The 15,094-nt window shown below is 45.2% G+C and overlaps 1 protein-coding gene across 2 annotated transcripts in view; it reads right to left on the bottom strand.

Moving 5' to 3' along the window:
• LOC141153639 (venom factor-like) overlaps positions 1–15,094 on the bottom strand; it is a 302,324-nt gene that overhangs the window by 104,683 nt on the left and 182,547 nt on the right. For both annotated transcript variants that reach the window (XM_073638632.1, XM_073638641.1), the window contains 2 exons: positions 10,292–10,331; positions 8,994–9,081 (listed from right to left, as the gene is read on the bottom strand). In XM_073638632.1, the coding sequence (XP_073494733.1) occupies positions 8,994–9,081; positions 10,292–10,331 (128 nt within the window). The remainder of the gene's footprint in view (positions 1–8,993; positions 9,082–10,291; positions 10,332–15,094) is intronic.

The following is a 15,094-nucleotide window of genomic DNA, read 5'->3' as shown; positions in this document are numbered from 1 at the left end:
GGAATGAACTCGCTCTGTACGCCTTGGAGGTCCTGGCCTGACCTGCCGCTAGTGTGTTATCGGAGCGTGTTTTTAGTGCAGCTGGGGGAATTATAACAGATAAGCGCACTCGCCTGTCAACTGACAATGCTGACAAGCTGACCCTTATCAAAATGAACAAGGGCTGGATTGGGCCAGACTTCTCATCACCACCAAATGACAGCAGAGTAACAAAGTCAAATCCACTGTGTTATTTCGGGAGGTGTATTCCCATGCACCGCTTTACACCCACACATGGGTATATGCTTCCTCATTTCAGCTGTATTTTGCTCTTCTCCTTATCCTCAGCCTCCACCACCACTATACCACTAGGGTGACCTTGGTCCGTGTTGCCAGCATTGCAAGTTCCTCCGTTCTAATTTTTGGCAGCTTTTGCTTGGAAGACATAGGCAAAGACTATGGGAGACCCACTCCCCAATAATGGGAATAATGTTTTTAAGATGCTGTACTGCATGGGTCTTCCAAGGGGCATTTAAATCATCTTGCTAAGCTACTGCAACCTCCACGTCTCTTCCAAGGGGCATTAAAACCATCTTGTTAAGCTACTGCGACCTCCACCATTCTTCCAAGGGGCATTAAAACCGTCTTGTTAAGCTACTGCAACCTCCACGTCTCTTCCAATGGGCATTAAAACCGTCTTGTTAAGCTTCTGCGACCTCCACGTCTCTTCCAAAGTGCATTAAAACTGTCTTGTTAAGCTACTGCGACCTCTACCACTTTTCCCAGGGGCATTGATATTGTCTTTTTATTCCACTGCGACCTCCACGTCTCTTCCGAGGGGCATTAAAACCGTCTTGTTAAGCTACTGCGACCTCCACCACTTTTCCCAGGGGCATTGATATTGTCTTTTTATTCCACTGCGACCTCCACCATTCTTCCAAGGGGCATTAAAACCGTTTTGTTAAGCTACTGCGACCTCCACCACTTTTCCCAGGGGCATTGATATTGTCTTTTTATTCCACTGCGACCTTCACGTCTCTTCCAAGGGGCACTAAAACTGTCTTGTTAAGCTACTGCAACCTCCATGTCTCTTCCAAGAGGCATTAAAACCGTCTTGTTAAGCTACTGCGACCTCCACCACTTTCCCCAGGGGCATTAAAACCGTCTTGTTAAGCTACTGCGACCTCCACCATTCTTCCAAGGGGCATTAAAACCGTCTTGTTAAGTTACTGCGACCTCCACCACTTTTCCAAGGGGCATTGATATTGTCTTTTTATTCCACTGCGACCTCCACCATTCTTCCAACGGGCATTGCATTTCCTCCTAATTTTAGTCAGCTTTTGCTTTTCAATGCATAGGCGAACACTAAGGGAGACCCACTCCCCGATAATGGGTAGAAGGTTTTTAGTATGCTGTAATCCACGTCTGTTTCAAGGGGCATTGCAGTTCCTCATAATTTTTGGAAAGCCTTCCATTCACTGCTTAGGCCAACAGTGCACAGGAGACCCAGTTGCTATAAATGGAAAAACCGGTTTAGTTAAGGCCCTCTGACCTCCATGTCACTTCCAAGGGGCATTGGAGTGCTTAGAAATTTAAATTTTTGTTAGGCATTGCACTCACTGCATGCCCTTTAACTGTGTAGCTGAACCGCTCCTTTTGGTACAGAAACATATCCTACAAGACATGTGTGGTTGACTGGCCTGATATTGATGTGAATGGTTCCTGTTCCTCCTGCTCTTTCTTCTTTGCCACCACCTCATCCATCATTCATCACCTGAAGCCTTGTTTTAACGGGAGTCATAGAACTGGGATAGTAGCAGGAAAACATCCAGCAATCCTCGGAGGAGGTAGGATATGCGTCAAAAAGCTGACCACCTCAGGCCTAGCCGCTGCTACATACATGCGCTTGCATTCCAAGAAAACAAAGCAGACACTAACTTCTATCATCATCATCATGCTCCTCATCTTGGCACTCTCAACTCCCCTCATGGAGAAGCCAGGGCCCACGGGAGGAGTCTGGTTCTCTGGTGGGCTCATCCAATGCTGCCCTAAAGCAGGCCAGGCTAAGAAAAGTGTGGGGGAAGTTTCAAGGAGAAATTGGGGCGGCTGGGGACCGTTTATGGACACCCGGCCGCCCCCAGGCGGCTGGGGACCGTGTGTGGACACCCGGCCGCGGGGCGGCTGGGGACCGAGTATGGACACCCGGCCGCCCCCTGGCGGCTGGGGACCGAGTATGGACACCCGGCCGCCCCCTGGCGGCTGGGGACCGAGCGTGGACACCCGGCCGCCGGGCGGCTGGGGACTGAGTATGGATACCTCGCTGCCGAAGCAGCCAGGAGGTAGTGGCCAGCTTCGGCCTCCTCCAAACTAAAAGGCCCCATTTCAAGTGCAAGCAAGCTAGCAGTATGGTATTGCAGCCTGGGGGTGGGTGGGTGGCAGGCTGCATACTTGCGCTTGCATTGCAAGGAATGGGGGAGGTACAATTGAACACTGCCCTGGGACAAGGACTTGCACGGGGATAGTTGCAAGTCTGCATCTTCTGATGCGGAAAGGATCACTTCTGATGGGCACACTTTTAGGCAGTGACCTGGGTGTCAGAGATGCTTCCAGGGGTCTTCCCCATGCTGTTCCCATGTCTTTTCAGCACTGTATGCATGTGTCACACAGCACATGGCCAGATAAGATTGTAAAATGTTAAAATGACATTTCCCGGTGAATGCATTTGTCACGGTTGAAAGCAATACAAAAGTGCAAAAACGCATAAAAAATGCTACTTGTGAACATAGCCCAAGGTGAGGAGGAGTATTTTTGTTTTTGGTTATTTATTTTACCTTATACACAAGTCTTTACCCTGGAAAGGATGTTCCTTAACATATTTCACAAGAAAGCCGTTTCAGTTTCGTTTTTGAACGTTTTATTGTGAGCCCGTTAAAGTGGCTTAATACCTCTGACCACGTTGTTGTCAGCAGTGACCTAGGGGACAGAAATGCTTCCTGGGGCGATGCCCATGCTGTCCCCATGTCTTTTGAGCACTGTCACTATCGTTTTGGGCACTTTTTAGGCTTTCTACAGACTGCCGGGGGTGCCGCCGCAAAAATGCTCGGGTCTCCCATAGACTAACATTGGGCTCGTTGCTCGGGTCGAGCACCCGAGTATCACGGTGAGCTCGGCCCGAGCTTCGAGCACCCGAGCATTTTAGTGCTCGCTCAACACTAGTGCCTATACTAATACCTATGGCTCACTTAGCAACTATACAACCCCCTATACTTGTTCCTTTTATATTTGAACACGTCTGCACTTCAGTCATATCTGACACCTGTTCACCAATTTTCATAACAATTTTCATACCATCTATTACTTTTTGCATACACTATAAGTACATGATCATTTCATGCTATTGGTACTCTTTAATAGTTGAATATGAAATATGAGATGAACAGTATTCCATTTGTTTTCATGTTCAAAACTGTGCAGACATTATCTCTGTGTTTATGCAGTTTATTTTTATGTTTCTGGGTACTTGAAGATTCCTTTGGATATTAGATACATCATAATACACTGTCTCAATATTTAGTATTGTGCAAATACCATACAGTTACATATATGACTGCTTCCCCCTTCCTTTTTAACCCTATTCAGTGACTATGCATCGGACATGTGTGTGGGTTACAAATCTATATTTGAATTTCATTGTGACACCCTTAGTTCCTTACCACTATATCCAGATACATGTTGCCAATGCGCATGCACGCTGGGGCGCCGTTGCTTGGCACCACTGACGGCGTCTCCTTTCGGTGATGGGATAGCCGCGTGACCTCGGCCCCACTCACGTGACGGCACCTTGAGCTGCTGTGGCCACTCCCCTCCTGATGACGCCCTCGGCAATGGCAACTTCTGGTACACGTCGGCGCTACATGTGTCAATCCATAGCAACATACTTTCAATATTCTGTGTGACACCTCTTCCCATTGACTCAACATGACTACTTAACACCTGCTCACCACTGTGATGCCACTCCCCAGAAGAAGAAACTCTCGTTGGGGTGGTGGCACCACAGCATCCGATTAAGGTAATTTACTATTAGTACCCACACATATGCCTTCCGCAAGAGTGATGTTTTTTCATATACACTGTCTTCCAAATTATTATGCAAATAATATTTTCTCAGATTTTCCCAAATTACCTATATGAATTGCAGTCATTGTAATTTTCCAGTCAAATAACTATTAGAGTACAATTGAAAGGTTTTTGTACAAACTGCCTATGATAACAGTATATTTTAAAAAAAATAAAACACTCGAACTGCACTCAAAATGCATGTTCCAAATTATTATGCAGAGCAGAGTTTTCAACCTTTTCATTTTAATAAAGAACAAAAAAATGGTCATTTTTGAAATTATAAGCATTAGCAGGTTATTACAAACTGAAATCAAACAGTTTTCAACTCAAAACTTTATTCTAGGTGATGTAACATTTGCACATAGGACCCCCTCCTTTTGATGATGCTCCAGAGGATGCTGCACATAACACATCTGCATCTCTGGCTGCTGTGGGCATAAAAGGGGACAAACTTATGGTGTGGCCCCCATGCTCCCCTGACCTCAACCCCATTGAGAACCTCTGGAGCATCATCAAAAGGAGTGTCTATGATGGCGGGAGGCAGTTCACATCTAAGCAACAGCTCTGGGAGGGTATTCTGTCCTCATGCAAAACAATTGAAGCAGAAACCATCCAAAACCCGACAAATTCAATGAATGAGAGAGTTCAGAAGCTCCTTTTGAACAAGGGGTCCTATGTGCAAATGTTACATCACCTAGAACAGGGGTCTCAAACACGCGGCCCGCGGGCCGCATGCGGCCCCTGAGGCTGCTTTATGCGGCCCGCAGGCACAGACCCCTTGACAATCCCGACCTGGTCCAGGAGGAGCCGCCGACAGCAGCGCTGAATTGCCACACAGAGACTGTTTCCCAGCACTGCATTTCCAATGCCAGCCGCCGGCCAATCAGAGGCCAGCAGCTGATATCTGCGTGTCGGCGCAGCGAGTATGACGTCATTGCCATATGCAGATGTCAGCTGCTGGCCTCTGATTGGCCAGCGGCTGGCATTGGAAATGCAGTGCTGGGAGACAGTCTCTGTGCGGCAATGCAGCGCTGCTGTCGGCGGCTCCTCCTGGACCAGGTCGGGATCGTCAAGGGGTCGGACTCTGTGGTGCCTGCGGGCCACATCTGCAGGAAGGCCGCCGAGGGAACGGAGGACAGGTGAGAATCATCTTTTTTTTTTCTATTTTATGTGTGTGAAGAACAACACAGGGGGCACATAGCCACAAGAGGGGACCTGGATGGGGCACATAGCCACAGGATGGGGACCTGGATGGGGCACATAGCCACAAGAGGGGACCTGGATGGGGCACATAGCCACAAGATGGGGACCTGGATGGGGCACATAGCCACAAGAGGGGACCTGGATGGGGCACATAGCCACAAGAGGGGACCTGGATGGGGCACATAGCCACAAGATCGGGACCTGGATGGGGCACATAGCCACAAGAGGGGACCTGGAAGGGGCACATAGCCACAAGAGGGGACCTGGATGGGGCACATAGCCACAAGATGGGGACCTGGATGGGGCACATAGCCACAAGATGGGGACCTGGATGGGGCACAGAGCCACAAGATGGGGACCTGGATGGGGCACAGAGCCACAAGATGGGGACCTGGATGGGGCACAGAGCCACAAGATGGGGACCAGAGCCACAAGATGGGGACCTGGATGGGGAACATTGCCACAGGATGGGGACCTGGATGGGGCACATAGCCCCAAGATGGGGACCTGGATGAGGCACATTAGTACAAGATGGGCGCCAGGATGGGGAACGTTGCTACAGGATGGGGACCTGGATGGGGCACATAGCCACAGGATGGGGACCTGGATGGGGCACATTAGTAAAAGATGGGGACTTGGATGGGGAACATTACTACAAGATGTTTTCCATTATTACTATATGATGCTAATTGTAAAACAATATTACTGTATGTGGCCAATTGGGGGAAATAAAATTGTAAAAAAAATAAAAAATAAAATAAAGCATGAAAAAATATTGGGCACTAAAAATGCTGTTTTATATGTAAACTAAAGTAAACACAAAAAAGTGCACGTTTATTATCGCCACATCCATAACGACCCAAGCCATAAAAAAATAAACACGGCAAAAATGTTCAAAAGGTGTATACAAAAAAATTGGTATCACTAAAAATGTCACATTGAACAAAGAATGCGGCCCCCCAAATTCAAATTTTTTCCATGTGCGGCCCATATACCCAGCCGAGTTTGAGACCCCTGACCTAGAATAAAGTTTTGAGTTGAAAACTGTTTGATTTCAGTTTGTAATAACCTGCTAATGCTTATAATTTCAAAAATGACCAATTTTTGGTTCTTTATTAAAATGAAAAGGTTGAAAACTCTGCTGTGCATAATAATTTGGAACATGCATTTTGAGTGCAGTTTGAGTGTTTTATTTTTTTAAAAATATACTGTTATCATAGGCAGTTTGTACAAAAACCTTTCAATTGTACTCTAATAGTTATTTGACTGGAAAATTACAATGACTGCAATTCATATAGGTAATTTGGGAAAATCTGAGAAAATATTATTTGCATAATAATTTGGAACACAGTGTAAGTATCTTAACTAGGACACTGGCCTTTGGCTGCTCCCAGGCGCAACAGAATTAGATTATACACATTCATTGTGTTGCCTAAAGGTGTTTGTAGATATCTGTCTATGTCCTCTCTTCTCATTTTATTGTATACACTTCTTGCATTTTTTCATTGCATGTACCTATTAATTGCCTTGCTTTACTGTGGTGCCATCTTTCTTTGGTCATTCACTTGTCATTACCCTTGTTTTTATCTCTTTACCCTTTGGTTCCTTGGTGTATTTTTCAATGCTACATTCAGGTCTAGCCCCAGATTTTCAACGATTTTCAGATCAGGGCACTGTGAGGACCATTGTAAAACCTTCAGTTTGCGCCTTTTGAGATAGTCTATTGTGGATTTTGACGTGTGGTTAGGATCATTATCCATTTGTAGAAGCCATCCTCTTATCAACATTAGCTTTTTTACAGATGGCGTTATGTTTGCATCAATAATTTGTTGAAATTTCATTGAATCCATTCTTCCCTCTACCAGTGAAATGTTCCCTGTGTCATTGGCTGTAACACAACCCCAAAGAATGATTGACCCACCTCCATGCTTAATGGTTGGTGAGATGCTCTTTTCCTGAAATTCTATGCCCTTTTTTCTCCACTCATACCTTTGATCAATGTGGCCAAAGAGTTCTATTTAAACCTCATTGGTCCGCAGAACTTGTTTCCAAAATGCATCAGGCTTGTTTAGATGTTCTTTTGCATACTTCTGATGCTGAATTTTATGGTGAGGATGCAAGAAAGGTTTTCTTCTCACAACTCTGCCATGAAGGACATCTCATTGAAATTTTGCTTGGTCTTCCAGACCTTATCTTGACCTCCACTGTTACTGTTAACTGCCATTTCTTAATTATCTACATTTCAAACTGAGGAAAGGGCAGCTTGAAACTGCTCTGCTATCTTCTTATAGCCTTCTCTTGCTTTGTGGGCCTCCACCATTTTCATTTTCAGAGTGCTAGGCAGATGCTTAGAAGAACCCATGGCTGCCGTCTTTTGGCACAAGGTTAGAGGAGGCTGGGTTTTTATAAAGCTGGGAAATTTGCATCACTTGTCCTTTCCTAACGATGATAGTGAACAAGCCATAACCCTAACAAGCTAAATAAGGTCTGAAACCTTGGTCAAAATTATCTGACCACACAAATCTCCAAGGGTGCCCAAACTTTTGTATCGGCCCATTTTCCTTTTTGTAATTTTTTAAATATAAAAAATGACTATATATATATATATTTTTTTTTTGCCTAAATACAAGGAAAATGAGTCATCTTTAACTTTAGCCCATTTAGAGATCATTTCATCTTCAACTTGCTTAACTGTTCACAATAACAGTAATTTTGACCAGGGGTGCCCAAACACATACATGCCACTGTATATGGCAAATCACACCTCTAGGATTTGCATCTATCTTGAAAATGGAAGTTGTATGATATCACATACCGTACATATACCACAAATCCGTGAGATGGAAATACTTAATTCAAAATAATATGTTAAAGGAGTTGTCCACTACTTTTTACGATTCCCCCAACGTATTAACCCTTTGATTATAAGACTTTTTGTAATTACCTTGCTGTGTCTTTATTGCCTGTGCCTGTGCATCGTGCTCACAGGCATCATGTGATCCCTGGCTGCAGCCGGCTCTGACATCCCCTGATGTCACGGCAAATTCCGGCTGCAGCCGGGCATGACATCAGTGCTGCGCGCTTTCCCTCTCCTCATTCATTGGGAAAGCGTGCGGTGGATTCTGGGTGTGACGCGCAGGGTAACCCCGCCCACAGTCCAGCATCCACCGCGGGGACCGTGTCACTGATGTCACGCCTCACTTGACGTGACATCAGCGGGGGATCACGTGATGCATGTGAGCAGCCAAGGATAGCACCACTCACAAGCAATAAAGACCCAGCAAGGTAATTACAAAACGTCTTATAATCACAGGGTTAATACATTGGGGGACTCTCAAAAAGTAGTGGACAACTTCTTTAAGGTTTTAAGTTTAAAAAAAATAACTCATCCTGCACATTGTGACAAAGGTGACATTAGTGCTGAATATAAGGCAGTGGTTGCCGGGTGGTGCCATTCTGAATTATCTTCTGCACTTGCCAAAACCCTTTAGAATCTCTTAGCATGCATCTTATCTATTGAAATCTCTCTTGACAGAACAGTTACCTATAGAGACTGTTGTCTTTTCTACTGCACCTTATACTTACACTTGTCCCGGACTGAAAGACTGGAACAAACGTTTGTCTTATGAAACACAAATATCAGGCAAATTAACATTTTGGAAATCAAAATTGAACTGCTGTAAACATTCTACCATTTTTAGATCTTCAGTGCTAGGTGTGAAGCCTGAGAGCATGGTGATTTCAATCAGGGTCATGGTAGCAGGTAAATCACTATGGTACCTGTGTTAAGAAAAAAAGTTATTGGTCTAAACTGATTACAAAACTGAAAAAAAACATGTAGTAATTAAATCTGGTAATTAATATATCAGATCAGTATCATGAATTATTTCTTGTGTTTTTATCCACTAGGGAGTTTCATATTAAAAGAAACCGGTCAGGCGATTTATGCCCAAATAGTGGGCAGAATGAATCGCAGCCAGGTATATTATTCTCAGCTCCAGCATTTCAGAGAAAATGTTCTTTGACTATCCAGCCGGGGACCATAGCCGGAAACCAGACTAATCTGGTACTGTCCTTGGCTGCCGCTGCAGGTGATTGACCAGTCACTCCTTCTTGTGTACATAGGAAGACACATGGCAATCACTTGAAGTGGCGGTGGAAAGAGCTGGCCTGGGGCAGAGCTGTGCTAGTCTTCTCTATGGCTATTGTCATCAGCTGGATCTTCAAAGAATATTTTCACCGAAATGCTGGAGTATTTCAGAAAAAAATATACCTGGCTGCAATCGTCCAGGCAGGCTGCGAATCATGCGTCAAAAATAGTCTGACTGGTTCCCATAAAAGACTCATGTCAATAGTATATTGCAACAAAATTATGACTTTGACAAAAATATTCCCGTATTTTTGATGCCTTCCTCTATTTTCATATCATTCCCTAATACAGATCACATTTCACACGAGGCAGAATACAAAATGAAATCTCCCCCGATATCTTTAGCTATATGGGGACATGTAGAGGAATAAGGAAGGCAGAGTTGGGAGAAGAAGGCTCCGAGATCTTCCAGGAGGGATTTGATAGGTGATAATGATGTTAGAGGCTGACTTCCTGTCCCCACAGGAGAGCATGTACTGGACCGGTCGGCTACGGTCACACTATCAGTATTTGATCAGTATTTGTAAGCCAAAACCTGGAGTGAGTGAAAACTGCAGAAGTGATGACTTGTTTCTATTATACTTTTCCTCTTGTTCCACTCATGATTTGGCTTACAAATACTGATGTAAAATACTGACCAAATACTCATAGTGTGACCGTAGCCGTAGTCTCATGCCGCAGCTGCCCATTATGAGTTCAAAATGCATGAATGAAACTGACCTGGGATGGAAAAATTACACAGCTAGAATATTACTGGTGAGTTCTCTTTAAAATTTGGCCAGAGTACTACTTTAATTGTTGGTACCATAATAATTAGGATTTGCAAAATATAAACAATACCTTGTTTTCAGGAGGAGATTGTATGTATCAGCTTTTGTTTCTGTTGTGGGAAAGCATTAGATAAGTGTGATAATTAAACACAGAAACATAGAAGAGAGAAAAAAAAGTATAAAAAGCATGTTAAGTTTGTACAGTTATATGTATGTATATATATGTATGTATATATATATATATATATATATATATATACACAGTGCCTACAAGTAGTATTCAACCCCCTGCAGATTTAGCTGGTTTGATAAGATGCAAATAAGTTAGAGCCTTCAAACTGCAAATGAGAGTAGGCTTTATGAACAGAAGCATAAATCTTACAAACCAAAAAGTTATGTTGCTCAGTTGAATTTTATTAAATTTTAAACATAAAAGTGTGGGTCAATTATTATACAACCCCTATGTTTAATATTTTGTGGAATAACCCTTGTTTGCAATTACAGCTAATAATCGTCTTTTATAAGACCTGATCAGGCCGGCACAGGTCTGTGGAGTTATCTTGGCCCACTCCTCCATGCAGATCTTCTCCAAGTTATCTAGGTTCTTTGGGTGTCTCATGTGGACTTTATTCTTGAGCTCCTTCCACAAGTTTTCAATTGGGTTAAGGTCAGGAGACTGACTAGGCCACTCCAACACCTTGACTTTTTCCCTCTTGAACCAGGCCTTGGTTTTCTTGGCTGTGTGCTTTGGGTCGTTGTCTTGTTGGAAGATGAAATTAAGACCCATCTTAAGATCCTTGATGGAGGAGCGGAGGTTCTTGGCCAAAATCTCCAGGTAGGCCATGCTATCCATCTTCCCATGGATGCGGACCAGATGGCCAGGCCCCTTGGCTGAGAAACAGCCCCACAGCATGATGCTGCCACCACCATGCTTGACTGTAGGGATGGTATTCTTGGGGTCGTATGCAGTGCCATCCAGTCTCCAAACGTCACGTGTGTGGTTGGCACCAAAGATCTCGATCTTGGTCTCATCAGACCATAGAACCTTGAACCAGTCTGTCTCAGAGTCCTCCAAGTGATCATGAGCAAACTGTAGACGAGCCTTGACATGACTCTTTGAAAGTAAAGGTACCATACAGGCTCGTCTGGAACGGAGACCATTGCGGTGGAGTACGTTACTTATGGTATTGACTGAAACCAATGTCCCCACTGCCATGAGATCTTCCCGGAGCTCCTTCCTTGTTGTCCTTGGGTTAGCCTTGACTCTTCGGACAAGCCTGGCCTCGGCACGGGAGGACACTTTCAAAGGCTGTCCAGGCCGTGGAAGGCTAACAGTAGTTCCATAAGCCTTCCACTTACGGATGATGCTCCCAACAGTGGAGACAGGTAGGCCCAACTCCTTGGAAAGGGTTTTGTACCCCTTGCCAGCCCTGTGACCCTCCACGATCTTGTCTCTGATGGCCTTGGAATGCTCCTTTGTCTTTCCCATGTTGACCATGCCTGAGTGCTGTTCACAAGTTTGGGGAGGGTCTTAAATAGTCAGAAAAGGCTGGCAAAAGAGATCTTTAATCCACACATGTGAAGCTCATTATTCTTGGTGCCTGAACTACTTCTTAATACTTTAGGGGGACCAAACAGAATTCTTGTGGTTTGAGAGGTTGAATAATAAATGACACTCTGAATTAACTTTTAACGTTTTTTTAAAAAAAAAAAAAAAAAATTTGCTGCAGTGCATTTCCCACTTCCATGCTGATCTACAGTACAAATGTCACAATGCCAAGTTAATTCCGCATGTGTCAACCAGCTAAATCTGCAGGGGGTTGAATACTACTTGTAGGCACTGTAACCTATGTAGCAATGTCCAAAGCCAGGGTCCAGTCATCTTCTGCGGCCAGGGTCACTTCTTTCGGACTCAATATTTCACTTTCATATAGGTACACCTTAGCCAGTTCCACTCTCTGGGATAAGTGGACTTCTCTCTGCCCCATATTCATGACTCTGATGGGTACTTGCCCTTCTTGGACCACTGCCAGTGTATGAGCCACCAGGACATTCTGGCCTATCTCGCCTAGGCCCACCGGTTCAATAGCCACCTCCATACCTTCAAGGTTGTGGAAACTTCCCACAGGCATTGGGAGGATAGTCTACCGACCAGGAATGAGGGTAAGGGACGCCCTTCCTGGCACTCGGATAATTCCCACAGACTGGTGTATCAGGATGCTCTTCTGTGTCCCACAGATGCAGATTAGCCATTGAAATGCTTTCTGAGAGGCTTATGCAGTAGCCAGGCCCCTGTTTAGTGAATATGATCTGGTCCAACTCCCGAAGAATATTCATGCCCATTATCACTGGTACATCGTCTTTGAATGGTTCGAGGACCAACAGGATGCCTTTTCTTCCCACATTTGTCCACATAGCCGCACGTTCATCCACACAACTCCTATGACTGGGATCGGTTGCTGATTAGCCGCTGTTACCCAAATCAACGTCTCCCACTTTGGCTTGGCCATCGCTTGAAAGTAACGGTTGAAGTATGACTCAGGCATAGTCGTTACCTGTGACCCGGTATCCACCAAACATTCCACTGGGATTCCTTTGAACTCACCTCGCAGGATGGGACAGCGTGCAATCAGATGTTCAGAGTTGTGCTGGGTGGCTTGTCCTTCTACCTCCCCTGCAGTACACTCCAGTACTGCAGGGGCTGGAAGTTTAATGGCGGCTCTGGGTATCTCTGCAAATAGCTACGACACTTCTAGCAAAGTGTCTTTCACTTCCACATCGCCAGCACTGTGTGACCTGACGATCTTCTCTTCATCTGCACGTGGGAGGCGCCCTTGAGATCCGGCCGGCTGGTCGCGGTGAAGGACAGTGGGGTCTCCATTAGAGTGACTCAGGCCGGAGGGCCAATGGCGGGAGATATTGAGGAATGTGGTAAAACGGCCCACCCCCAGACGTTGTAGGGGGAAGGGCCATAAGGGTTCAATGGACCAATGTAAGGAGGCCCAGGTTCAGAAGCCCGAGGGAAGGTCCGATAAGGATCTGGGAGGGCCGGGTAGGTAGTCTCAGCGGCAGAGCCAGTCCCCATCCTCTTTTCCAGTTGAGTCAATTTTTCTTGCATAACATTCAGGGAACTCTGCAGGTCTTGTAGTAGCCTGAATAGAGCCTCTTCATTCCTTCTGCCCCCGATGGTTGTGACGGCTTGGGTCTGCACCACTCCAGAAGCACAGCTTTCTTCTTTGCTTCAGGCCACCGCTTCTGGTAATATTTGTCGAAAGCTTAAGGTAGCATCCACTCTTACTCGCTCATGCAGAATCTGTCTCAGGGAAATACTGCAGAGTCCCAGAATAAATTGTTCTCGTAATATCTGGTCCACAGATCTCATGCCGCCTACTCCGCCTGCCTCTTTCTTTTGTATCTCTGCAAGTACTTCCTGTAGCGCTGTGGCATATTGGGAGACTCCCTCCCCTTCTCGCTGCAACCGGTAGAAGATTTTTGCCCAAAGATGCCCAGCACTAGCTGTTTTACCATATGTCTCCTCCAGAAATTTCACCATCTCTTTTAAAGTGTTACGTGTGGCTTCCGGTTGCAAAAAGACATTTCTGTGTGCCTCACCCTCCATGGCTGCCACAGTGATTTCAACTGGTAATTCTGGGCTGACATTATAAATCTTGGCAGCACTCTGCAATCTGGTGACCCAGTCCATCAGTGCCATATTCTGGCCATCGAATTTGGGCAGGACACTAAATAACGTGCTCATAGGGAGGGCCCTTGCAGGGGCCTGCGGTACTCACATTAGCCACATTGCTCTCGGCCGCCTCCAGCTCTGTAACCATACCCTGCTCACAGCACCACTTGTAGCGGTGTCCAAACAACACCGCAAGGCAGGATTCAAGTACAGCACAGCAGACGAGGAAGCAGAAACAAAACACCGTCTTTATTAAGTAAAAAGAGGTTATATGCCGGAAGATAGAAATAACAGTTTTTATAACAATGATGTTAATAACATGAATATAAGGAGAAATAGCTGAAGCATATGCCAGCTATGGCAATGACAGTACAATACAAACAATATAAATCAGGTTTACAAACTACTATCGGTTAATTCACTATCTGGCTTTTCCGCTAATCGGGCCACGCTGCTACAGCTCCCCTAACTAAAGAGAAAACGGAGCTACACCCTCAGTACACAGCACTTTACCAGTGTTTCACTCACAATTGTGCAGTTCAGGAATATATAGGCAGCTGCTGCTTGGTTCTGTAGCTGAGTCGGATGAGTTATGCTTGAGTTATTTCGCCTGTATATTTGGTCTCTTTCTCTCTTCCAGTCAGGCAAGTCTTATTCTCCTCTCAATGACAAGGGATATCTGACACACTGTGTTACCTATTACCTCAGGTCACCAATCTTCAGGGAAGCTGTTCCGGAGGAGCGATGCAGCTCTTTACTTTTAGACACAGTCCTGACAACCAATCTTGCAACAGTCCAGTCTTTATCTTTTTTCCAGAGAACATCAGGTCCTCTTATTATCTCTCCTTATCAGGACACAGGCAAACGTCCTGTCTGTTACCTCAGACACACACAAGACCTCTCTCACTTCCTGGTTCTTCTCCCTTCAACAGCACACACCAAAACAATAGGGGGGAGGCGACTAGTCCAAGAGCAATAATCAGAGGGGAGCATGATCTCTTAAAGTCACTGTGTCATCCCATGTCCAGTAAGGGCTGACCCCCTACACTTATATAAAAAGTTCATTGCTGAATTTAAACTTTTGCTTAGCGAACTGTTGACAGGCTTGTTGTTGTGCCTAATTCTCCTAACTAAATTTTATAATGCAGCAGGACAGTAATCAGATTACTCTACAATGATTGGTGAAAA

The sequence above is a fragment of the Phyllobates terribilis genome, unplaced genomic scaffold (genome assembly GCF_046119375.1).
Source record: "Phyllobates terribilis strain yellow unplaced genomic scaffold, ASM4611937v1 Scaffold_1__5_contigs__length_1240528914, whole genome shotgun sequence".
In the NCBI taxonomy this organism is placed as follows: Eukaryota; Metazoa; Chordata; class Amphibia; order Anura; family Dendrobatidae; genus Phyllobates; species Phyllobates terribilis.
The sequence above is the reverse complement of the archived record's forward strand: the minus strand, read 5'-3'. Positions and strand labels throughout refer to the sequence as shown.